Genomic DNA, 26,559 nt, shown 5'->3' with positions numbered 1-26,559 from the left:
GCCACAGGTCCCCTGCCCCTGGAGTAATGGACCATTTGCAGTTGTGTTCCTGCTTCTTATGGTGGTTTCTTCCTCGAACAGGCACTAGACTTGAGGAGGAGCTTCTTCTCCCCCGCAGACGTGTTTATCAATTGTGGCTTAAGATATGTGAACTGGGGAACAATGAATTATTGCTAGGCTGCTCAACATCCGCTGCATGTGACTGATATTAAGAACACAATCAGGGAGTTTCTCTGCAACCCAAGACTCTCACCCCCATCTCGCCTCAGTTTTCAACATCTCCGAAGGAGAAAAGGACTTTAAAAAGACAAGACAGACAGAGTAAACTGGGTTTTGAAGCACCATTTTTTATGTAGAATGGCAGAGCGGGGAACATCTGCTACAATTCCAAAACCAAGGAAAGAAAAGTTTCACTTCATTTAAAAAATAAAAGACAGGTCGGGTTTTTTTTGTTCCCTTCCCCTCCTTGGCGAAAACATAATACTCAAAAAATTGCCTTGCGTCACACAAGGCTGTTCCAAAAATATACAAACACTGAAACCGTAAACGGTGGGCTGGCTGTATATGTAACATCAAAACAGAGAGCTTCAGAGAGCGTCCTGCACCAAGAAATTGAATGGGAGAGAAATCTGCTCTTGCGAGGCAGCCAGGTGGTGGTTCAAACCCATAATACCAAAGTGTTCTGTTTGCTTCTCCTCCCACATAGTGCCAGGGAGCCACAGGAGAGAAGTAACCAATGACCAGAGAAAAATATATGTCTGTCTATATAATGTTATATCAAGGTTTACAGCACGTTGTGGAAATGGCGGGTGGCCACAAGTTCAGGGCTGGAGATGAGATCCACTTCCATGAAAGGACACCAGGTTTGTGCTTGGCAATGTAGAAACGATGAGAAGGGCCGCCGCGCACACCATACCTTGTGCTGGCCCCGCCGTAGTCTGGCTGGCAGAATCTAGCTACTCTGCAGGTGACGTCTATCAGGAAAGACAGCATCCGAAACACAAAGGACCAAGGAGAGTGTCGTGGTGTGCTACATAAATGAAGACCGCCTCTGTGGCTCCCGTGTCCTTTGGGTGCAAAAGGGTACAATTCAAAGTGCTTTGCATATGGAGACTGGCAGAGGCAGAGAGACAGCCGGGACACAGTGGTTTTTCAATGCCTTGCGTTTTAACAACTGTTTCCACAGACCCTCCCCGGTTCCAGGCACTGGTGTAGCAGCAATACCCTGTCCAGAGCAATAGGAAGAAAAACAGGGGGGGGAGGGGACATTTCCAGACCACCACTCTCCACAGACCCAAATAACAGCTCCCCAAGGACCTCCCCACGACATTTTAGCACTTCCAATCCCTGCTGGCACAGCCACAGCGAAGTGTTTCACAGGACTGATGGGGATCGGTCTGGGTCCTGCAAAGCATGCGGCGAAGGTCACCGGTCTTTGGGGTTGCCTTAATCCACCACTTCCAATCGACTCTTGTAGGAAACGCATACCAAGGAAAGCAGGAAGGAGGCAGGTTGCCCATGCCCAATCGCCTCCCAACTCCCAAAGACAAGGCTGCTCAATGAGAAGCATGGGGCTCACCCACAAAACCCGGGGAAGATTCTCAAAGCAACAGGAGCCCCTTGGCATCCTCCCACACGACTGCAGGGAGGGAGGCTTCAAACATAAGAGTGGCACATGCAAAAGCTCCCTTCTTGCAAATGTCAGGGGTGGGCTGGTCAACACGGCCCTAATCACACCATGGGCGTAGCCAGGACTTACATTTTTTTGGGAGGTAGGACACCCACCTGTCTGGCTCGGTCTAGCAGATTCAGAATGAACTGTCTCAACAGATGTCTTTAATCGCTTTCTTTTGACCCCCATGCTCAGGAAAAAAATCTGTCAAAACTTTTCTACAATTTCTACTTTTAGTTAGCTATTATTTGTTTACTTGATGTTGGGGCTACGCCCATGACTCACATTGGAATGTGTGTGCAGTTTGAGTGAGCAGGGCTACAGTTTCTCCCCCCCTCCCAAAAGCAGAACTAGCCTGTCACAAGAGACTAAGAATAGGAGACTGAGCATCTAAGTGCATGTAATATCTTGTAAGTACTCCTAATCTCGCTTCCTTCTTCCAGGTGTCCATAGCCACTCAGCAGCAGCATTTATTCACATTTATCGCATCCAGAGCCTCCACATGCCCAGCAAGCCAAGAGGGCATGAAGCATGTTCTCAGCTTACAAACGCAGTTGCTAACTCCCAACCACAGAGAATATGTAATCCCTTACAAAATGCAAGCGTCATGAAGAATGGCTCAATCTGAGACCATTCTGATGCATGCTTTCTGGTACTGGAGCTGTGGAATTGTGAGTAGCATTGGACAGAACCTGGCCAGGGGCCTGTGCAGCCAAAGGGCCTCATCTCCCCCTTCCAATTGCCTCTCTCCCCCAAAAGGCACTCAATACCGTGCAGAAGTGAATCCAGTGATCACCTTTCAAGCCCAGAGATACAAGTATGCGAGGGCTCAGTCCAGTCAACAACACAAGAGAGCTTTCCAGGGAAATCTCAAGCCGATTCAGCTTAGGAAATCGCAGGGTGGTGGAACAGGGCAGTGCAGACAGCTGCCCAGGACCCAAAGATGGAAGCTCTGAGTAGTCATTACCAGATAGCCACAACATAACCACGGGCGTGCTCTCCTACTGGGAGGCTGGAGATCAATACATACGTCAACGTGTGAAGTTGTCTCACGCCTAGCATCCAACGCATTATAGTCTCCTCCAGCAGTTACTAAGGTTGCTTTGCCTAAAATAAATCTTCCCCTGCCCCCAAAGATTCTTCTGAAACTGGGATGCTGGGGGCTGGCCCTGTGACCTAGTAGGCACGGATGCATGCAGAGAAGCACCCGCGCAGCTCAGTGGTAGATAATCTGCTTCCCATGCAGAAGTCCCTTGGTGCAACCCCAGCAGCTTCAGTTAAAAAGGAAAGGGGGCTTAGAAAGACCCTTGCCTGAGGCTCTGACAACCAGCACCAGTCCGAAGAGAGAATACTTGGCAGATAGACATATAGGACAGATCTAAGGAAATTAGATCTATTGTGAAGCTTTACTACATGAGGGTGGCTATTCCAAAGACACCTGGAAACTGAGAGCGGAGGTTGCATGCATGAGCCGAGCGCTGGCCTCATTTCGCCATGCCCAAAATTAAGTGGAGCTCTTGACGGAGGAGGTCTACAAGCACTTTTGGCACCAGTCCCGTTTTTAAGCATCCACCACGAGACACAGCCTCCCTCTTAGCATTCTTTTAAGTAAGATCGTTTTAGTTGAGGAAAGCTTGCTACTGAAGCTACAAGCAACCGGGGGTCATCACAGGTTCTCCCACACTTCAGCTGATGGGCGTTAAGAGGCTCGAGGAATCATTTCCATGCAAGAGACCATTCATCTCCTTGCGCTAACTTATTGCAGTGAACTACGTGGGCTTTTCAAGCATCAACCAGGGAGAGGAAACATTACAGGCTAAGTAGATGTGACCATTGTAAAGGCACAAAAGCTATCTAGAAAACCTGCTGAAGTTTTCTTTAGAGTTATCTTTACTGGGCTAAGTGGCATGATGCTAGTGTCTTTTGGGAACAGAACGCTTGGCTGCAGCAGATTGAAAACATGCTTCCTAGAAGACCTTCTTGACCTCATCCCTGGGGGATTCCCCGAGCTTGAATGGAAGAGCTTTCGTCTTGCGCTATTCATAAACTGCTTCTGCGTTACACTGCCTTTCCAGGCTAATTTGAACATTGCAAAACCAAAAGGAGAGGTTGCGACACAACAAATAACTCAAAATTGATGGTGCATTGATATAAGCAAACTGCCTGATGAATTTCCATTTTAAAAAATCATTTTCCTTTTCAGGTGAGAAAGAACTCTCCGATAGTAAGAGCTGCTCGACAGTGGAACAAAGCACCTTGGAAGGTGGCAGACTATCCTGCACTGGAGATTTTGAAACAGAGGTTGGGTGGCCATCTGTCTTTAGTTGTGATTCCTGCATTGAAGGGGATCGGACTAGATGATCCTTGGGGTTCCTTACAACTCTATGATTCTATACCAGGCTGAAGCCTTGTCTGTTGTTGTTGGGTTTTTTTTTTCTTTCTGTTTCTTTTCACAGCTTTCAGCCCAGGACATTTACAGAGGGACTTGGTACACACACATGGACACATCCAGCCAATCTCACATCTGGTATTTAGGGCAAAGAGGGCTAATCTCCCTTTACTGCCTGCAAACCAGTTGTGGAGCCTCATTTAATTGCCATATATGTTGCTATCTCTGTTCCTCTTATCGATCCAAGATATTAATTTGTTCAGCCAGATGTTGTGGAAACTCGCAACTCCCATCAGCCCCAAGCAGCACGGCCAATGGTCAAGAATGCTGGGAGTTGCAGTCCAACAACATCTTGGGGTGTGTGTGTGTCAGAGTTTCCCCCTCCATGCTGTAACAACTGTTTCTTCCTTTAGAACACAATCCAGGTACGCAGAGTTTTGTGAGTTGGCTAAGAATTCCCTCAGCAAGCCGTAACTCCTCCAATGAAAACGACAACCCTCAAGGGCACTTGAGCAGGTAGAAGTCACACAGATGAAGCCAAGCTATGCTCCTACGCAGTCATGAGCACAACAGGTGCACAAATCTAGAACCAAGGCTGCACCAAAAGCTGTTCCGGGAGGAAAGCAGTCTCCTCTAAAAGCAGATTTGTTTGTGTACTGACGCACCCAACTGCCACCCAATCTCGACTTTGCCAGGCACTTGGTGTGAGTGTGCACACGCACACAAATGGCATCGTAAAGAAACTTGCCCCTAGCACATTCCCTATTGGAAGAGTGGAACAGAAAGGATTTCCTACAAGTTCATTGAGAAGAACATTCTTAAAGCATCTACAGCAGCTTGGTGGAAGGTTCCCCCGTTTTCCTTTTGCTCTACCAGTGACAAAAATACCTAACTCAGAAGTGATTGCAGAAAGGAAGTCTATTATCCTTTGGAGAGAATATTTTCTGAAAGCAGCTTAACTGGGGCAGGCCCAAGTGCTGGAGCCGTAGTCGGAAGAGGCTGGATTTTCTCCTTGCCTCAACTGAGAGGAGTCGCTCAAATCTAGAGGGAAACCCCCCCCCCAATGGAAAGATGCCAAGCAGCTACTTAGATGAGCTGCTGTGCTAAAAGCAAAGGTTGTCCCAGCCTAGGCGTGAGAAGGCAGATTTCCAGAATGATGGTGCCGGCAGCTCTGCAAAGTGAGAGCATCTGCCAATGGCTCATAGAGTAGTTCCGCCACCCTCCACCACAGTGGTTCAACAGGTTTAAAACAAACTTAGGCTTGCAAACATGGCACAGAGTATACTCTTCCTGAAATCAGTATTTCAAGAAGGTGCTGGCAAGGTTAAGAACCTTTAAAGGCAATGCTAGGATTCTTTTTGCAACAAGAATCACGGCCAGTTACTTCTACATCAAGCCCGAAAACCTCTTGTTATCTTACTGCAGCAGGATACACCTGGGTACATGCAGATGCCCAATGGCTGTAGGTCAGACATACTAAAATGTCTGGTGGCAGAAATGTTCCAGCGATGGCACTAGAAACTATTTATCCTAAGCAGCCACAGGTTCTTTTTTTAAACAACTAAAGAGAGGGGAGAGTCAATTCCACTATGGCTCATTAAATTGCCCTTTGGAGAATAAAACGCAGGAAACAGGAAAGTGGCTGGCAAGCAGAGCCCCCCATGAACTCTGCTGAGAGGCACCAGATCTTCAGAAGGGGTTTCCACAGAGAGGCGCCCTCCCTGCCCGCTATGGCACTAACATGGCACTAAATTGTGAGGCACCCTTTTCGGCTAGCTTGGGGCGTGCCAGGGGCCTTGGTCTGTCCTCCCTTGCTACTTTTTTCATATGCAAAGTCTCCATATTTGGGGGCAACTCTCTTCCCCAAATATCCCCTTTCCTCCACCACTGCCTCATGGTCTGCTGAGATTAAAAAATCTGGTCAAGCGAAGGGACGAGGGCACCGGAGAAAGCCAGCGTTTTCTCCTTCCCCTTCTATAAACTCTTCCAGCTGATGTGCAACCTTTATCTCCCAGTCAGCTCTATGAGGTGGTCGCATGGGCGGCAAGCAGGAGCCAGCGGCTAGTAAAGGGCAGCCAGCCATTCAGATTTACAGCAAAGGGAGGCAACACTGCAGACAGGCAAAGGCCTTCCATTAAACAATCTAGCAACAAACTGGAGAGAAAAGCTTTTGAAACCAATTTGGGGGGTGGGGGGGGGCAATGAAGAAGGGATCACATTCTGACAACCCTTGGGCAATGCATGTACGTGAGTCCGTAGATACTTATATTTAATAATACGTATATAAAATATGATCAAATTAAAACCAAGTGGGTTTACAGGGTTGTTGTTGTTGTTTTTTAAAAAAGAAAAGTAAAATATCACAGTACACCAATCATCCCCGGTGTTGCCACATCCCAGATGTGCGCTCTGCCATGTTGAAAAAAGCATGGTAGAAAAGTGTTCTAGAGGAAGGCTAATGCTCTGCTCCATATATCTATCGGGGTGAAGCCTCCGAGGCCTCCTTCAACATTTTAAAAAGTTTTTTTATATAATGTATAATCCAACAGTTGCCCAACTCTGCAGAACTCTCCCCAGCTGCTAGTGACAGGCCTGAGGACTGCAAACATGGATATCCTCAACAACTCCCCCACCCACCCAAGAGGCCTGCAGTCTGTTCGATCGCGCTCACATTCGTGGCCCCAACTTCTTCGAGCCACTCAAGGGACGCTGCGGGAGTGAGGCAACGGCTGGATTCTGATGACAGGGGACAGATTAACCCGGAGGATCTTCTGGGCTCTCCTCCGCAATTCGTCATCGGAAGAGCTGTTCACCTTGATCGCCCGGAACTTCAGCAGGTTCAAAGTTGCGGACGCCAGGTCTGGTTTGCTGGGAGGCGAGACGACGGGATTTGGTTTCTTCCTGTGCGGCAACTCCTTCCCCTCCACCGCTCTTTTCCTTTTCTGCTCGGCCGTCTCCTGGGGGCTGCTGCTGCTGCCTCTCCGTTCTGTTTTGGCCGCGGGTGGCTCCTTCGTCCGGGACGTCCCAGTGCTGCAGCTCTGGGAGGCGCTTCCAGAAAGCCTGCCGTTCAGAACCCCCGAGGCTTTGCAAGCGTTGCTCTCCTGCAGAACTCCACCCTTGGGTCCTTTTACGAGGCTCACCGCCAAAGTGCCAGAGTCCGGTCCTTTTTTCACCAGGTTCCTATACCCTTTGGCGTCCAACTGGCCAGGTGTCATTTTAGTAGCTTTGATGGCCGGAGGCTGCCTGGACGCCCCAGCTGCCTTGAGGAGCTTAAGGTCCGAGGGCGAAATCCCAAGGTGCCCTTGTTCACATTTGGACTCCAGGCAGGATGCTGTGCCTTTCAGGGGGACCAAGGCTTCCAGCACCACAGAAAGTCTCATGGCCGGGTAGACACCAGGGTACAAGTGAGCAGGGAAGCCCATAGATGCATTCGACGTGCCCGAACGTGTCCGTTTCAAGGAGTTCAACAGGAGGTTTGTGGAATTACTGCTCTTCGGCAATGGCTTTTTAGAGTCTTTGGGAGAACTTATGGTAATGCCTGCTAAGGGGCCAGGTACCTTTGCCACGACTGCGGTGCTTCGAGCCGGAGCCTTTGCGGATTCTGAAATAGAGGCAGCTGTTTTTGAAGCTGTTTTTGCCTGACCGGGCATACGGGCAGTACACGAGCTGTACCCATAAACGTCTTTGCTTCTGAGGATGGTGGGCTGGTAGCCCTCCTCCCGGAGGCCTTGAATAAAAGCTACCAGCTGGGTCTCCGTGTCAGACAGGTCCCTGGACATGGGGTTGAACACTCGGAGAGCTTCTTCCAAGGCCTTCTGTCCTGCGGAGGAGATCCTTGACCACGAATGGACTGCTTTTTCTTCCGCATTGTCCGCCTCAACATTCATGGCATTAGGCTAGCAGTAACTTCTTATGGATCCAAACCACGTGGAAGCCAATGCAGGTCACCTCGAATGAAAAGGGGGAAAAGGCAGTTAACTTAACAACCCGAGAAACAGACAAATACAGGGTATTTTTTTTTCTTGTGTGGAGGCTCTCAATGCCCCAAGATACCACTGCAATGAGTTAGCCTTACCTTTCAAGAGCACAAGGCCTAAAATCACAAGGGGCCAACTCTGCCAGAACGCCATTGACCAAATAAGCACATTGTAGCAAAGCTGCAGAGGACACAGAACTGCCTGGATTCAAGAAAAACTTAAACCTAAACCAGAACTGTACACCATTTAGCAGGTTGCATCTCCCCGCTTCCCCAAAGCATTGCATCAGCCACAGATGTGATTTTAAGGAGCTGCTCAAAACTACCCCAAAAAGGCAAGCTCAGAGCAGAAGACTTCCTGTCCCGTCACTGGACTCTTTTATGTTAACACTTTTTCATGATTCAGCAGGCCATAATCCTGCTGAGCACAATTCAAAGTGTTGGTGCTGACCTTTAAAGCCCTAAACGGCCTTGGCCTGTAAACCTGCAGGGGCGTCCCCATCGTTCAGCCCGGACACTGAGATCCAGCGCCGAGGGCCTTCTGGCGGTTCCCTCACTGCGAGAAGCAAAGCTACAGGGAACCAGGCAGAGGGCCTTCTCGGTAGTGGCGCCCGCCCTGTGGAACACCCTTCCACCGGAGGTCAAGGAGATAAACAACTACCTGACATTTAGAAAACACCTAAAGGCAGCCCTGTTTAGGGAAGTTTTTAATCTGTGATATTTTAATGTATTTTGGTATTTGCTGGAAGCCGCCCAGAGTGGTGGGGGAAACCCAGCCAGATGGGCGGGGTATAAATAATAATAAATAATAACAATAATCCTAAAGAGATGCTCACACAGCAAATCTTCCCCCTGCCCTAAGTCTCAAAACATGTCATAAAGCAGCGCCTGCATTTTCCATTTGGGTCTATAGGTCTCCCAAAACAAATGTCTAAACAAATGTCTTATGTTCAACCAAATTAACCCCGCCATATCATCACCTTAAGCAAAGGCTATTTCAAGGAAGTCGCTTGCTAAGATTCTATTGACCCCCATCACAATTAAGGCTTTGTACTTCCTTTTGATTCTATGGAGGTACAGGGGGACATTTTGATTCCCGTTGCTGATAGGAGAAAAAGGTTGCCAGGGCAATAGGTTGCCAGGAGAGTAAGGCATATCAAGGCGCAAACTGACTAGGTAAAAGGGTGCTGTCCTGAGGGTGACTCAAACGAAACCCACACTTTTTCATTAATACACGTGACACCTTCATCATCTGGCCCATATTTTGCTCGTGAGTAACTTATTTTTTGAGCATGTGCACTCTTGAGCACTTATATTCTGTCACTTCTTTATTATTTATTTCATAAAATTTATACACCCCTTCTTTGTAAACAAACAAAAACCCCTCAATGCAGTATTACAAAAAGATAAAACAGTAAAATCCAGAAAATCACGCTTCCCCTGTGCCGGCCGCACCATCCTGCGATGTTTCCATCAGATAAAGAAATAGGCTTGCGCACCAAGAGTATGAGTAGCTCTGCCAATCTCATGATGAGTCCAATTTCTCATTATAATGGCTGCAGGAAATGCTCGGGCCCCGCTCAGGAACAGCTGGGATGCTGCTCAAGTCACTTATCTCTTTGATTGCATTCTTAATAGGTATACTGAAGTTTAGGGCCCGGCAGCAACCAGGCCGTATTACATATCATGTCCTAGTCATGGTGCAAATACAGGAAAATAATTTCATTGACGACACATCCCCCCAAATCCAAACAGTCTTAAGAAGAGGCTAGCCAGCCAACGGAGTTCAGGAACGTTGTCACCTGGAACAAAGGTTTAAGTTTCAAGGATGTGGAAACACCTGTTGCGCACTTGAGAATCATGGAGACACCAGCATGACAAGTCTGAAAGTGAAGATAGCACTATGAGCATGAATGAGGCCTCCCCCCCCCCCATAAAACATACTGGTGGTTAAGGACTCTGTGCCCAATTCTAACCAAGCCAGGACCACTTCCTTTCTTCGGTTCTTAAGGGACGCACTTGACTCTAATCAATTTACTGGTTTGGTCCTATAGGTAGCAACCAACTTCCGAATGCATGTTCCAATGCTGCCGTGCACTAATTCAGACACACAACTTACAAAGCCCATTTAAGATCATACACTAGAGATGTGAAGGCCTTGTGGGAAAGAGAAAAATTCAGGGCGGAAAGAGGGCGGGTTTTCTCCAAGCCTTTCTTTTTATTTTGTTTTTTTCTGAAAAATGTCCGACTATGAGAGGTGCAGAAACTTGTTTCAATCCAGGCAAACTTTCAGTGTTTTATAAGTCCATTATAAATATGGTGACAAATGTGAAGAAGCAGAAACTGATATGGAAATGAATGCTTTATGTCTGCTTGACACTGTGGAGGACTGGAGGGTCATATTCAATATTAGTCCTCCTCAAGAGTAGATGATCCACTGAAGTTGATGAACAATGCTAACTTGGTATGTTCATCAATTTCAATGGGTCTACTCTACGTTGAATGTATAATCATTTTCTTTTCTTTTCTTTTTCTATACTGATGTTTTCTCCCGTTTGGTTAGTTTTGTTGGCTGTTCTTCATACACTGGCAAAACGACAGAGTTGCTGGATTCCTTAAGTGTGAACTGAATTGTACCATTAACAACCATTTGTACATGCTCGTGGCATTTTTTTTTTTAACTTGGCTGCCACTCAGCTATGCCTTGTGAAATTCTGGCCTTAGTGATTAAATTGCATCTTATATGATGTGTAGAAAATCCAAAGAGAGGTTTTCCTTGATTGAGCTTCCATTCAGCAGTTAAGATTGGATTTCCACAAAGCACAGCCACGGAACGACGAGGAAAGCCCTTGGTTCCGAGAGAATTAATCGGTGTACAATACGCTCAAGATATGAGTCGAGCAGAAGTGGGGACGAGCCTTTCCTCTTTGAACTGTGACTCTTAGACCAGGATAAAACAGATTCAAATATGCTGGTTTCATCTCCCAGTACCTGTTGCTGTTTATATAACCTTCTGGCAATGTTGCTTCTTGGGAGTCCTTGCAGTTTCAAGGGCATTTGAACCACAAAGATAAACACTACACACTTTCAGCAATGCGAGCTGCCACAACAACAACTGGAGCGATCACTTGAAAAATGGGAAATTCAAAGGTTGTGAAGATGGGAGTGCAAGGCAACCCTGACTGCGCCTTTGAAAAAAGCTCCACTCCAAGCCCAAAGGCCAAACCTGAGAAGACATCTGTATAATGGACATTTGCTTGCCCACTGCAGTGAAAGAGCACTGCCATCAACCTTTGAATTGAGGAAGCTGGCTTATACAGTACTAACATTTTTTTTGGGGGGGGGGGTATATTCTTGCTGTTTTTTTGTATTTTGTTGTTAGATCCGGTGATGAATTGTAAGGTGATTGTTTAATTTGATTGAATATTTCTTAATGGGATACTTTCGTTAACTTACTGCTCAAATTTTCTTATACTCTATTTTGTAACTTGTGAATTATGTAATTTTCATCCTGCGAGCCTCCTTGACAATATTGATCGTGGAAAGGCAGCATGCAAATAGATGATACTAGACCAAACCACTGGTCCTTCTAACTCAGGGGTCAGCAAACTTTTTCACACAGGGGGCCGGTCCACTGTCCCTCAGAACTTGTGGGAGGGGCAGGACTATATTGGGGGGGGGGAGTAAATGAACGAATTCCTATGCCCCACAAACAGGGTGGATAAAAATCAATGATTTTTTTAAAAAAATCAAAAAAATCGGATTTTTTTGATTTAAATCGGATTTTTTTTATTTAAATCGGATTTTTTTGATTTAAATCGATTTTTTTGCTTTAAATTGGATTTTTTTTAAATAAAATGCTTTTTGAGGAAAGAATATTACCATCCAAAGGTTATTCCATCATGAAATAAAGATTAGTTTTTTTAATTATGTAGTATAAGGTTGTATATGTTTAATTTATGGGGTAAATAAATTCCATTAATCCATTCACCTCTTCCAGAGGTTTTTGTAAGATTATTGGGCAGTTTCTCTGCCTACAAGATATTATCACAGGTGCTTGGTTTACTTTTGCAGTTCTCAAAACTGAATTTGACTCAACAGAGATCACATGCCTCTTCTTCACAGCAAAAATGTTATAACATGAACAGAGTTGAGAAAAAGACCTTAATCCTATTGTTCTACAAACCTATGAATACAGAAGCAACCCCTTCAGTGCTAAGTTTCAAGAAGTTCAGTGAATAGAATAGAAACAATATTTTTCTGATTGTTTGGACAGTATTTAAGTTTTTCATGTGTAGGCTGGGCTGACAGTCTAAGTTTCTTAAAATATATATATTTTGTTTTTGTTTAGCCAAATTAGTTAACAAACATGGATGTTTGTTTAAGCAAATAACATTTGCTGAAATGTTATTGTTTCAGTTGAATAAATCTATTTAAATTGTTATTATTAAGGTAATGATTATTTTTCTCCTTCCTAAGTACAACAGTAAAGTTGTCCAAATATGAATGATTAACCTATTAAACTGGGGATAAAAAAACTAATATGAAAAGTTGTTATTCTAAAAATCTTCATCTACTTGCATAATAAAGTTATACCAGCAAGAATTAGTCTTTATGATTTAAATCAACTATGATTTAAATCAAGCCTTACTGACTAGTGATTTAAATCGTGATTTGAATCGTGATTTAAATCAGTTTGATTTAAATCAAATCCACCCGGCCCACAAATAACCCAGAGATGCATTTTAAATAAAAGCACACATTCTGCTCATGTAAAAACACACTGATTCCTGGACCGTCCACAGGCCGGATTTAGAAGGCAATTGGGCCGGATCTGGCCCCTGGGCCTTAGTTTTCCCTACCCATGTTCTAACTGGTTGTTAGTTTCTATTAATTTCTATTGATTCTATTGATTTCTATTGATTTAATGGTTTACTTTTGTCTGTATAAGATATTCTGTTTTTAAATGTTTTATGATGTTTTTATATACAGTACAGTTTTATATACCTTGACTTACGAACGACTCGACAACCGAATTTTTCGACTTACGAATGGGGCAAATGGCCGTGCGCTTACGAATTACTCGACATCCGAACGGAAACCGCAGCAGTTTTAGATAGGGATTTTTTGTTTAGATGGGGTTGCTTCGACTTACGAATTTTTCCATTTCCAATGCATTCCTATGGGAAATCGCATTTCCAATGGCGCTTTTCGACTTACGAATTTTTCGACCTACGAAGGTGCCTTCAGAACGGATTAAATTAGTAAGTCGAGGCACCACTGTATGCTGTAATCCACGCAGCCAGATGGGCATGATATAAATAATAAAAATTAGTAGTAGTACAGTAATAGTAGTAGTAGTAGTATCAGTATCATCTACACTGACTGGCAGTGGCTGGTTTCAGAAAGGAGACATTCCCAGCCTTGCCTGGAGATGCAGGGACTAAACCAGGGGCGTTCTGAATGCAAAAACACACGCTCTACCGCTAAGCTATGGCACCTCAGTTTAGCCAGTGGCAGAAACTAGCAAGGCAAAATCCATCTGCAGTAGTAATGCTCCCCTACTCCACAGACCCCTTTTAAGGCTGTGTAGGCACCGTACATTTACAGCCCATGACTTTCCCCATCCTGAGACTTGTCGTTTCCCCCTCGCATCGCTACAGCTCCCAGCACCCTTGAATGATTAGTTTGCAGGATTAATTGGGGGAAGTCATGTGTTTCAAATGTATGGTGCTTACACAGCCTAAGTCAGGGGTCAGCAACCTAAGGCCCATGGGCCACCCGCTCGGCGAGTCCCCATGCGCTGCGCTATACCGCCGCGCCACGGGGACGCACTTCTGAGGCAGGGATACCATGGCCAATATTTCACTACCTATAATACTATTTTTTAAAAGTGCTATCTAATCTCCTGCAAAGGTTTTTGAATTATCCACAAGTGCCTCGCAGCTACGGAACTTCCCGCCTCTAAATATCTGTCCCTGTCTGAGTTTAAGCATCTTCTGCAATGCCTGGGAGAATTTAGCTGGCGTGAGGTAGCTTTTTTTTTTTTTAAAGCTCACTTTTATAATTTATGGTGCCCCATTCTTTCAAAGGAGCAGTCCAGGTTTGCTCAGAATACAAGGAAGGCGGCAGGGGACCTAAGAATTGGCATAAAAAGAACCATAAGAGAATCTCATTCGTAAGAACCACAAGAGAATCATATTCCACTTCAAAACAGCAATATTTCCACACGCCTTCTAAACGATTATAAAGAAAGGCTCTGGAGGGGGTTCGACAGCAGCAAGGCCATCACTGAGAAAGCCCTGTTTCTTCAAGAGCACCTGGCACATTTGCATGATCACCATAGGTAGCTCAGTCGGTAGAGCAGGACACTCTTGATCTCAGGGTCACGGGTTCGAGCCCCAGGTTGGGTAAAAGATTCCTGCACTGCAGGGGGTTGGACTAGATGATCCTCACGGTCCCTTCCAGCTCTATGATTCTCCCTTCAAGGAGCTCAGGTAAGTATCAATGGGGGAGCTCACTTCATGTGACAGATTAGTCTAAGAGATTGTGGGTGCATTCAAAAAAGCACTTTATCCTGTGTTCCGGGTGTTTCCCTGCCTGATTAATTTCTGCATTAGATGTAAACTTTCACACAACGTAAAAGCCATTTGTGGAATCTAGTGGAAGTTAAGCACTCAATTCTGTGTTGTTTTTGTGTGACATGGCAGCACAACGCTAAAAAAGCCATAGTTCCATAACACGACAGGTACTACGGTGTGAAAGTAACATTAGAGATCAGGACAGAAGTGCTAGGGGTGGCCAACTCCCAAGGGACTGTGATCTACTCACAGAGTTAAAGACTGCCAGTGATCTACCCTCTTTTGGAGGGTTCAGGTCAAAGTTGTTGAGTTTTTCTTAAGGAAGAGGGAAAGCCCATTTTTTAGGGGTTCAGGTCAAAGTTGTTGAGCTTTTTAGGAAGAGAAAGATCCAATTTTTAGGGGTACAGGGCAAACACCTGTTGAGCTTCTTTGGGGGGAGCCAGTGATCTACCACAGAGGTTCAGTGATCTACCTGTTGGACGTGCCTGAAAATATTGCAATAAGCCGCATGTTTGAATGCAGGCTATGTCTTAGAAAAATAGTTTCACATTCTGGCAAGGGACATCAAAAGCCTAGTCCAAGCCCTCTGCTGAAGCTACAGGATCCCTGATGGAAGGCCACCCAGCCTCTGCTTAAAACACACCATTTCCCAAAGAATCTGCTTCCTTGCCAAACAGTCTGTACCATCATCTAGCTTTTACTATCTATGCGATGGCCCTGATTTGAAGATGGCTATACCATACTGCCTCTTCTCCGTGTTAACTATACCCAGCTCCTTGGCAACCTTTTCTTCTAGGGCTTCGGTCTCCAGACCCCGTGTTAGAAACTCAGGTATATAAGCCAATCGCCAGATGGAACCTTAAACCTAGGTTACGGTTGCCGCAACAGAATGTCTAGCCGCCCTTTCTCCTTCAATGAGATCTGTTGTTATTCATTTCTACGCTGCTTTGTATTTTAAAGAGTGTTAGGAAAATTCCTAGGGTTCCTTCCTTGGAGTAGACAGCCGAAAACCTCAAAGGAATGAGGAGTCAGGTACACAAGGTAGGCTCAACAGAGATTTTTTAATCATTAAGACAGCGCTGAATAGTCAGCCACAAGGCTATTGCCACAAGCCTAGTCTGACAATGGTACATGCCCTTAGGCTTTTCTTATATACTCTTCTTCTATCAGCTAAATACATATGCAATCCTCGTGCCCGTATCATTTATGCAATAAAGGTAAAGGTACCCCTGACCATTAGGTCCAGTCACGGATGACTCTGGGGTTGCGGTGCTCATCTCGTTTTACTGGCCAAGGGAGCCGGCGTACAGCTTCCGGGTCATGTGGCCAGCATGACTAAGCCGTTTCTGGCGAACCAGAGCAGTGCACGGAAACGCCGTTTACCTTCCCGCCGGAGCGATACCTATTTATCTACTTGCACTTTGACGTGCTTTCAAACTGCTAGGTTGGCAGGAACAGGGACCGAACAACGGGAGCTCACCCCGCCACGGGGATTCAAACCGCCAACCTTCTGATCAGCAAGCCCTAGGCTCTGTGGTTTAGACCACAGCACCACCCATGTCCCCTCATTTATGCAATACTATTGGCTAAAGCAATGCGTGAACAGATTGTGGACACTCTGTCTGGCCTTCCAATTGGACACACCATAGTTGGAGTTGTCTTCTCCTTAGAAATTCCTGCTACCTTATTAAGGTGTCATCCTCAATCATTCCTTTTCAGCAGGTTTCGGCTTGCACATTGTTACCTATCCCTCCCAAACTTGTCCTTCTCAATTCTCCTATTTTGTGCTAACTCCTTGTTATTACATTCCAATAAGTTTTCCTCCTCTTATCTGGCTAGCTATTAATGTCCTATTAAAGAACATACTTGCTGAGGGAAAGGTTCTTGCTGTTTACGGACACTGCTTTCAACAAGCAGTTCTGACTCTAAGCATAGACGGCAATTTTATTTTTAACTACTTCTATATATGTATTCATAACATTATACATCATATATTTACGATATAACATATATCATAACATATATTCAAAGTGTTGGTGCTGACCTTTAAAATCCTACATGCCCTTAGCCCAGTATACCTGAAGGAGTGTCTCCACCATCGTTCATCCCAGACACTGAGGTCCAGCTCCAAGGGCCTTCTGGCGGTTCCCTCACTGTGAGAAGTTACAGGGAACCAGGCAGAGGGCCTTCTCAGTAGTGGCACCCGCCCTGTGGAACACCCTCCCATCAGATGTCAAAGAGATAAACAACGATCTGACTTTTAGAAGACTTCAGGAGGCAGCCTTGTTTAGGGAAGTTTTTAATGTTTGAAGTTTTATTCCTTGCACGATGCCAAACTACAGCCATTTTCAAACTTCCTAGCTTCAGGGAACTTTTCCTACAGAGAGCTGCCCGCAAATGAATTCCTGCATGTCTGGCACGGAATCTCTGGGTGTTACAGAGGAGTCTGGAAAAGGTTCTGCTTCTGGGCACATGCTTACTTCAGACATGATGCTTGCCAAACTTGTTGGGCCTCCACATTAACTGAGTGTTCACCCCAGAGCACACCCAACACTAGCCTGCGGCTAAACTTTTACGTGGGTGGATTGGTCCAAAAATCAGGCTTCTGTTAGTCAATATAGGTCTTTGCAACGAGGATTCTTTAGTCCCTTGAATAATATTTTGAGATTATTATACTGGATCTTCCAGGCTGGCTGGAATCCAGATGTCAGCTGGAACATGGTATTTTACAAGAGGGCATATGGACTGCCCGATTTAATCAGTCCATGGTTTTTAAACAGGTACAGTGGTAGCTCGACTTACAAACGCCTCGACAACTGAATTTTTAGACTTACAAATGGGGCAAATGGCCGCGCGCTTACGAATGTCTCGACATCCGAAAGGAAACCGCGGCGGTTTTAGACAGGGATTTTTCGACTTACGAATTTTTAGATAGGGTTGAAACAAAATAAAAAATCCTTCCAGTAGCACCTTAGAGACCAACTAGGTTTGTCATAGGTATGAGCTTTTGTGTGTATGCACACTTCTTCAGATACGAGAAGAAGAAGTGTGCATGTTTTGACTGCATCAGACCAACACGGCTACCTACCTGTAACTAGACAGGGTTGCTTCGACTTGCAATTTTTTCCGTTTCCAATGCATTCCTATGGGAAATCACGTTTCCCATGGCGCTTTTCGACTTGCGAATTTTTCGACCTACGAAGGTGCCTTCGGAACGGATTAAATTCGTTAAGTCGAGGCACCACTGTATGTTGAAAAGCTAGCTCACACTCCTATCTGTAAAACAGCAACCACTTAACATTTATATGTAACTAGCACACAATGCCAGTGTTAGAAACTCACGATATATAAGCTAGGCACCAAATAGCTCCTTAAACCAGGGTTGTAGTTGCCAAAATGGAATGTTCAGTTGCCATTTTTGGCTCTAATGATGGACTGACTGCAATTGATTATCACTTAACCATCTGGCTGGTTCAAACGACAACCTTGAGCTAGGTTAGTGAGAACTTCAAAGAAGAAAAGTCACTTGATCCAGGGACGGTCTACATATACTGGCCTATTCCTACCTCTCTTTCTTTCCCCCATATGAACTGACCCAGATCCTGCACTCATCATGCGAGACCTTTCTTTGTGTGCCTCCTCCACGAGAGGTCTAGAGGGTGGCAACATGAGAACAGGCCTTTTCTGTGGTGGCTCCCCATTTGTAGAATGTTCTCCCCGGGGCGGCTCACCTGGTGCCTTTATTAGATATCTTTAGGTGCCAGGCAAACAGTTTCCTCTATAACCAGGCCTTCGGTCTTTAACTATCAGTGGGTAATAATAATAATAATAATAATAATTTATTATTTATACCCCGCCCATCTGGCTGGGTTTTCCCAGCCACTCTGGGCGCGCTTCCAACAATGTTTTGAATGTATTTCTCTTTGAATGTATTTCTCTCTTTGAATGTATGTAATGTTTTGAATGTATTTCTCTTTCCTCTTGGTTTTAATCTACCTCTGTGGGGTTTGTTGTCTATTTGTTTGGTTGTAAGTCGCTTTGGGTTGCCTTGGGCAAGCTAAAGTGAATGAACCAATGAATAAACAAACAAACAAATAAGAGCAGCCCTGCTGGATCAGGCCAGCAACCCTTCTAGTCCAGCATCCCATTCTCACATTGGCCAACCAGATGTCTACGGAAAGCCTGCAAGCAGGAACTCAGCACAACATCACTCTCCCCAGTAACTGGCATTCGGAGGCATACTGCCTCCAACAGCGGAGGTACAACGGGGAACTGTATTTATTTCAGCAATGCTTGGCCAAGGTCCCCCATGATATTCTTTTTTGCAAGCTGGTAAAATGTGGGCTAGGTGGTACTGTGTTAGGTGGATCTGTGGCTAGTTGATGGACTGTAGAGTTGCCATACGTCCGGGAAAACCTGGACATGTCCTCTTTTGGAGGGACAACATGCCCATCTGGGTGGATTTTTACATTTTAAAGGACATGTCCAGGTTTGGGGTTTTTCTTAATTTGGGGGGGTTTGGGGGGATACGAGCCTGTTTGGGAGGGCGCTGCGCCCTGGAAGCAGAAGTGCTGCAGCAGAGCAAGGCCATCACAGCAAAGATCAGGTAGGAGCAGGGGTCCTGCTCCTGGTTGAGCCTCTTTTTTGCTCTTCAAGATATGGCAATCCTAATGGACTGTCCCAAAAGACCACTAATCAACATCTCACCACCCTGAAAAGAAGTGACATGATGGGTTTCCCGTTTCTGGCTGTGGGAAATGGCTGACTCCCATACGATCGGACCCCAGCCGTGCCAGTAATTCAGGGCTGACATGGGGGTCATTAGCCCTGGCAGACTCCCCAGGATGGGGGAGGACTGTCTCGAAGACCCGCAGATTGTCCGAGATTGCCAGCTTGCATTGTGCAAGCGGCAGGACACTGGGTCAAAGAGCGTGGTATGGACGGCACTCTCTGAAGCCACTCCCATAGCCGGGGATATCTGTGTGATAATTAGATTTGGACAATAAGCAGACATAGTCTGGACCGAAGAAGACTGAGAAAAAAAATCTGCAGAAGTGTACAGTCCCTGGCGTTTAAGCTCAGACTTCAAACTTGATTCTCGTCATGATTATGGAGGACTGGTATGTGGTTTTTTTCCACTTCAATACTTATAATTGGTTTTCTATCGCAAGCCTCATTAAGAGACCTAATTTATTTTGAGGAGTACAGATGGACTTCTGTTTATAATTAAATGCTCAACTGCACAACTTTGTTTGGTTTGGAAGACTTAATAAAGAAAAGAAGAATTTGCTGTGTCACAGCAAAAATAGAAAAATGAAAGTCTCCTCCTGTTTTGAGGGAAGTGGGAGGTGCTTGTTGGCTGACTTTGCAGTGATTCGAGACAATAATTTGAGATAAAGTACAGAGCATTTGTTTGCAGAACTTTCATTATGTGCAAGAGAGAAGGTTAATGGATGTCTAGTAGCCCCCCTCCTAGGGCCCGGGAGGGGGGATTGCGTGGTTTCCGAAAGCTGATCGATCATCAAATGATTTACATCTGTGGAATGCAAACATATGCCTAATATCAGAGACATATTTGGAAGAAAGCCCGGAGGGGAATAACTTAACAACTTAAATATATGGGAGTTGCTGGGTCAGTAAACTTCAAAAGAAGATTTGGATAACAGCCTGGATCAGAGATTGGAATGTGGAAGGAGAAGTTGTGCTGCCAAACAAGCTGGAAAAATTTGACATTTTTAAATAAGCTGTGCTCAATGGATGTAAGGATATATGATTTTGGACATGACTGAGAATTGCAGAGCCAGGGACGGAGAACTTAAGTGATAAGATCGGAATGTGGGAAACAGGAAAACTACAAGAAAATCAGGAATGAGACAGTGGAAATATGCCTCAGAGGTCCAGACTATGGGGAGCCCAGAAAAAATTAATAATTAACAATTTGGATTACAATTTGGTTCTCTTTTTTTAGTTTATTGTTTTTAATTGGAATATTGTATTTGGAACATTATAATTGGCTGTTTGTATTGGAAAATTAATTAAAATGTTTTAAAAAAGAAAAGAAAAGAACTGACATGATGGAGTGATGCATGGTTCTGTCCCAGGCTCGGTAACATTTGACATCTTTATAAATAATTTGTATGGAGGAGATGCTCATCAAATTTGCAGATGACAACAAACTGGGCAGGATAGCTAATATCTTAGAAGGTGGAAACCAAATCCAAGATGATCTCGACAGAATGGAGAACTGGGCCAAAGATAGCAAAATTTATTTCAATGGCGTTGAATGGAAAAGCTTTGCAGTTAGGCAGGAAGATACCGTACACCAAAAATAGGGAACCTGCAGCCCTAGGTGTTGCTAGACTCCCATCATCCCAGACTTAGCCATGCTGGATGGGAGTTGTGAGTCCCAACATCTAGAGGGCTCCCCCTAATATACACTCAATCTGTAGGGAAGACACCTGGATTGACTTCAGTACATGTGAAAAGGACGTAGGGGTTTAATGAGACCAAAAGCTAAACATGAATCAGCAGTGCAACGTGTGACAGACCATACCAATGAAATTCTAAGTTGCATTGAAGTCTATGAGGAAAGGTTGAAATGCGTTTGTCATGATTGCCCGGAGAAGAGACGATTAAGAGGTGCTACAGTTGCTATCCTCAAATATTTAAAGGGCTGCTGTGCAGATAATGGACCAAATTCATTCATTGGAAGGCAAGATCCAATACAAATGGTTTAAATTCCGAGAGAAACAATTTCCTGATGACGTGAAATGTTAGACTCCCTTAGAAAGTTGACTCTCCTTTGTTAGAACCAAGCAGAGGCTGGATGGCGAGCTATCATGGATACTGTAGATTCCCTGCACCGACGGGGGATTGGATTAGATGACCTTTGAGGTGCTCTTGCAACTCTGATACAATCCTGTCACATGTTCTATATCACTAGTCACTATAAAGAAAAGAGTTGATGACATGGGGCTACTGTTTTAGAAGCAAACACATTAGGCGCTATGTCTAGTTTCAACCAATGTCATACACAAAATCCATGCATTTCCCCCCCAAACACAGTACTAGTTAAGTAACAGCAGAGCCAGACTGATCCAGTAGAGAGTGGCTGGCCTGGACATCAACTTGCATCACAAATCTTCAATGAATTGACAAGGCGACTTTGGACAAGTCGCTACTGGCCTCAGGTCTTTTATTTATAAAATGGAAATTGCTTCATATGGTTGCTTCAAAAATAAAGTGTAGAGCATGAAGCCCTTTATACAAAAGGGGTACAGAAATCAATAATCTCATTCCCAAAGTAATCACATTCAGACTCATAGGCTGAGAAACCAATTAAAACACAGAACCCAACCCCAAAATGAACACACATCACTCAATCTGGAGCACCCAATGCATTTTTCAAAGTTAAAATGCTGCCACCTATCATTCAAAGGAATGCTAGAAGCAAGCAAAGCCAGCAGCAACTGGAGTATTAAGGCTAGGATCCTAATCACACTTCTAAGGAGTATTATTAGTAAGTGCAGGAGGATTTACTTTAAAGTGAACCTGCACAGGACTGCAATGTTAAGAAAAATGAGCAGGTGAGTCAATGGCCACAAACCAGAAATGGAAACTTGCAACATGCAAAGGTTTCAGATCCTCATATAAATGGAATAGAAATCACTCATCAAAAATCTTAAGAAAATTGGCTGGTTTTAAAAGAAGGAACAACCCAGAATTTACATTACAGTACGATGACAAGTTGGGACCAGGGGACCAGGCAGAGAAAAGCGTGTTTGGTTGGGCCATTCCTGGCTTTAATGAGTAACCATAGTTTGCCTTTTAACATATTATAGTAACCTGTAATAAATGTCATGCTTACTTCTGGTATTATTTTTCCAGCTTTTGTTTTAGAACATAAGCTAGGGGCTACATCTACCCGACTTGTTAATTTTGCCAGCCTCTTCAAGAACTTTGAAGGCTAGAAGTTGTTTTTCGATATACAAAATAAGTATCCACAAAGAAACATATCCTCTCAGCTCCCTTTGACTTTGCCAGATATACTCCTTAGCTGGGAAGAGGACACGCAAATATCCTTGAACAAATGTTTCCAATCATCTTGAGACTGGGATCTTAAGCATCTCACAGTAGTGACTGAGAGCTGCAAGAAAGTTTGTTAACTGTTGGTTTGTGAGTGCACACTGAGCGTCCTTTATCTGTAGGTGTTACAGGACTAGTTTTCCATCATTTAAAAAGCAACAAACGCCACCTTCAGAAGAGCGCAACAAAGCCTCCAGGAGCTCGAACATAAACCTGCGCTCCTAACTGATCCCAACCGAGCTCCAGTAGCATCTGGCTACCTGTTGAGATGCTTATCATGAATGTGCATATTTGGTGCAAATTGTGTGGGGAAACTACTGATATACCAGGATGACCGAGGCCACTCCAAGGGAAGCCAGCAAGGGCAGCAGGCATTTAAAGAGCTGGCTCCCTCCACTTCTGCAGCAAATATCCCCACCCACCCTTGTAACAAACAAAACCTCGGGCAACAATGCAGGTTTGAAACGCGGCGCGGGGAGTAAAGATGGCAAGGCACAAAAGTAAAGCTGAATTTACAGCCTCTCCTAAGGCAAGGACGGGTCCCCTAAGCCCGGCCCTACTCGGTGGCAGCAGAGTTTGGGAGGGGCACGGCGGGATCCACCCCTGCAGCTGTCGCAGGGGCAGGATCGGTGCCGGCAGGCACTGGAGCTACAACATCGGGGGCCTCCCACCGAGATCGGGGGGGGGGCAGCCCCGGAATAAAAGGTAGGGGGAACTCGGTGGGGTGGGAGAAGGCCCTGGGCGGTGCAAGGAACAGGCTGCTGCAGCGAAGGATACTCAGCAAAGCCAGCGGCGGAAGGATGTTCCTGCGACTCCCCCTCGGGGGGAAGGAGCGAGCAAAGGGCGGGGCATCCCATGGCTGGACGGAGAAGGGGGACGGGGGGAGAGTGGGAGGGGAGCCGGGCAGGGAGCCACGCGAGCCCCGAGTTCGAATCCCGACTGCAGCGCCCCCATCAGGGGCCGCGCTGCCCGGCGGGGCCGGACCCGCAACCTACCGGCCGCCGCGGGACCCAGCAAAAAGCCGCTGCACCGTTCCAGCGCCTGCAACATGGCCGCCCGCGGAGCGCCGGAAATACGAGGCCACTTCCGCTTCCGGCCCCCACGGATGAGGGTCCCGCCCACCCTTCAGATTTATCACCTGGGCAACGGTCGCCGCCGCTGGTGGCCACGCCCACTGTCGAGTATTTCCCCGGCCACGCCCACGTAGGGCGTTCGTGACTCCGCCCACTCACCGGAGACCACGCCCACCCAAAGACCCCCGCCTACGCTGATACATAATCACTCATTCCCCTCCATCCGTTACTGGCTAACCATTTGGCTTCCATCTCATTGAGGCACCACAGTGGCCTCTTCCTTCCAGTTAATTTTAAAATGTTCATAGTCTTCTCCACCACGACCCCTCTATGTCCAAGCACTTCTGGAGCTCTCTTCTCCAACTCCGCAACATTCCTGGCATGCTTCTTCCATGAACTCTAGTAAATTATTTCTCTCAGCAGCACTCCATCTGCTTTCTTTGCCCTTCTCTCAGATTCCCCATGTCCTCCAACCAATATAATAATAATAATAATAATAATAATAATAATAATAATAATAATAATAATAATAATTTTTACCCTGCCCATCTGGCCAACCAAGGCCAACAGATCTTCCCACAATAACACTCACCCCTAAATTCCTCTAAAGATTACTTTCCTGAAAGCTTGAGTTTTGTGGTGATCACTTTTGAAATGAGTCCACCACCAGTCACCACCTTTCATGTTCAAACGAGAGATGTCCTGTTCAGTGTGATATCACAGCACTTCGGTAACCAAAAATCAAAGCCCGTGAACCGAGTTAAGACTTTTAACAGACAGTGTTTCCTGATGGCGATCTTATATCACAAAGCAGGTCATTCAGATCTGATCTTTACAAGTTAAGTGCTTGGCCAATCAGTTTCCATGCATTTTTGGGTTTTTTTTTCAGTCATGGATATTTATTGCTTTTTAGTCACCCACCATCCATACCAATGGGCAAAACTTGACGGATGTATAGGAGTTGTGTTTTTCAGTTTTGCCAATCACTCCTTCCCTGTTTGCTACCATTTTCCATTCTGGGCATATGTACAGGTATTTCTGTATCTCTGTGTACACAAACTTTGGTTTTCTTAAAAAAGAAAAAAAATTGCAGCAAACATTACCAGTCTTATCCAGCCAGTTGCTCTTTCGCAAGAGGCAAAATGGAAGCTTGTGCTTTTTTGTGGGGGAGGCAATATCCATTCCAATATGTTTGGTTTTTGGTTGTTGTTGTTTTTATTAATGTGATACTGAAGTCTTGTGCAAGAGTGCAAATGTGATAAAGTGTATTTAAAACACACATTTTTTATTTAATTTTTTTAAAAAATCAAATTTATGCACTGCTGCAATTGTGGTTGCCCGGGTAGTCCTCCACTTTTACTGTGCAGATATCTTAAATAATATCTCCTGTGAATTGGGCATGTGTCACTCAGTGGAACTGGGTTTCTTTCCTTTGGTGTTGGGGGCCAGTGAAAACAAAGGTTGATCTCAGGTGATGAGCAAACAGAAGTTGGGTATGGTGAGATAATTTGAAACGTTGCCTCACATTACAAACCGCCCCCCCCCCCCGGCCCCCCGAATTTCCTATTTTTACTTATTGGATTTTTTGCAGTAAGGAGAATTTTTATTTATTTCTTTATTTTTAAAGCACAGGCTGGTATTTTGATGACACATAACATCGTGCAAATTCTGCAAAAGGTTTGTGGACATGAACAACACAAATTCCGCAATAAACTTCCCTCTGGAAGCATTCAAACTATACAGATAACTTGAAACACCACCCAAGTCACAAATCACACTTATGATAAATGGTGGGTTGTTTCCTATAATAAAAGATAACAAAGTGATAGTTTACAGAAATGGAAAAGTTACAAATTAATAGGAAAACTGATTTATGATCACTCAAATGAGGAAATGGATTTAATTATAACCCAAGACGGGAGGACCTGTACTTTGATCATAACAAGCATTAGTAATGATCTGATAAGAATAAACATATAGGGAGCAAGATGTGTTTATAGAGGACAAGGCAGGCTGTCATTTCATTGAAGCTTCAGCAGACTAGAATGACTCAGAAATGACTTTACTAATTCCACTGGACAGACAGGGGACCCAGGGAATCAACTCACCGAGCGACTTCCCAACCAATCTCCATTCTTCCCCCCATAATTATTGGCCAATATGTCAAATCTTCTTAGAAATCTTTTGCTCAAGGTATATTATGAGATTACAAGCTTTGTGTTATTATTGAACCCATGGTTGAGTCCACATGCGGTTGTAGGTTGAACTGAACGACTGTAATGTGCATGGGTGAAGTGGACACATATGGTAAAAGGTAAAGGACCTCTGTCCAGTAGAAGGCGACTATGGGATGCGGCGCTCATCTCCGCTTTCAAGCCAAGGAAGCTGGCGTTTGTCCACAGACAGCTTTCCAGGTCTTGTGGCCAGCAGGACTAAACCGCTTCTGGCACCACGGGACACCGTGACGGAAGCCAGAGCACACGGAAACACCGTTTACCTTTCCACCGCAGCGGTACCTATTTATCTACTTGCACTGGCATGTTTTCAAACTGCTAGGTTGGCAGGAGCTGGGACAGAGCAACGGGAGCTCACGCCGTCATGCAGATTCGAACCGCTAACTTTACAATCGGCAAGCCCAAGACACTCAGTGGTTTAGATCACAGCGCCACCCGCATACCTGGACACATACCGTATGAACAGTAAGGCAATGTGCAGCCTGCCAGCGTACACACTGAAATGGCTCATATATTTGGGGCGGTTGATAACGTTGTTGGGCTATTCAG

The 26,559-nt window shown here is 45.2% G+C and overlaps 1 protein-coding gene across 1 annotated transcript; it reads right to left on the bottom strand.

Annotated features, from left to right (window-relative positions):
* Window positions 1-327: 327 nt before the first annotated feature.
* On the bottom strand, window positions 328-23,784 carry CCDC71 (coiled-coil domain containing 71). The gene is made up of 2 exons (XM_035106870.2): window positions 23,699-23,784; window positions 328-8,009 (listed from the first exon to the last, which is right to left on the bottom strand). The coding sequence occupies exon 2, from the start codon at window positions 7,946-7,948 to the stop codon at window positions 6,761-6,763; it is 1,188 nt and encodes a 395-aa protein (XP_034962761.2). The 5' UTR covers window positions 7,949-8,009; window positions 23,699-23,784; the 3' UTR covers window positions 328-6,760.
* Window positions 23,785-26,559: the final 2,775 nt, after the last annotated feature.

This window comes from Zootoca vivipara, chromosome 2, assembly GCF_963506605.1.
Source record: "Zootoca vivipara chromosome 2, rZooViv1.1, whole genome shotgun sequence".
NCBI classification, from domain to species: domain Eukaryota; kingdom Metazoa; phylum Chordata; class Lepidosauria; order Squamata; family Lacertidae; genus Zootoca; species Zootoca vivipara.
This window is presented reverse-complemented; position numbering and strand designations above follow the sequence as displayed.

What these genes read in the sequence shown, in the direction of transcription:
- CCDC71 (XM_035106870.2), bottom strand. Translation starts at nt 7,948, where the DNA reads ATGAATGTTGAGGCGGACAATGCGGAAGAAAAAGCAGTCCATTCGTGG.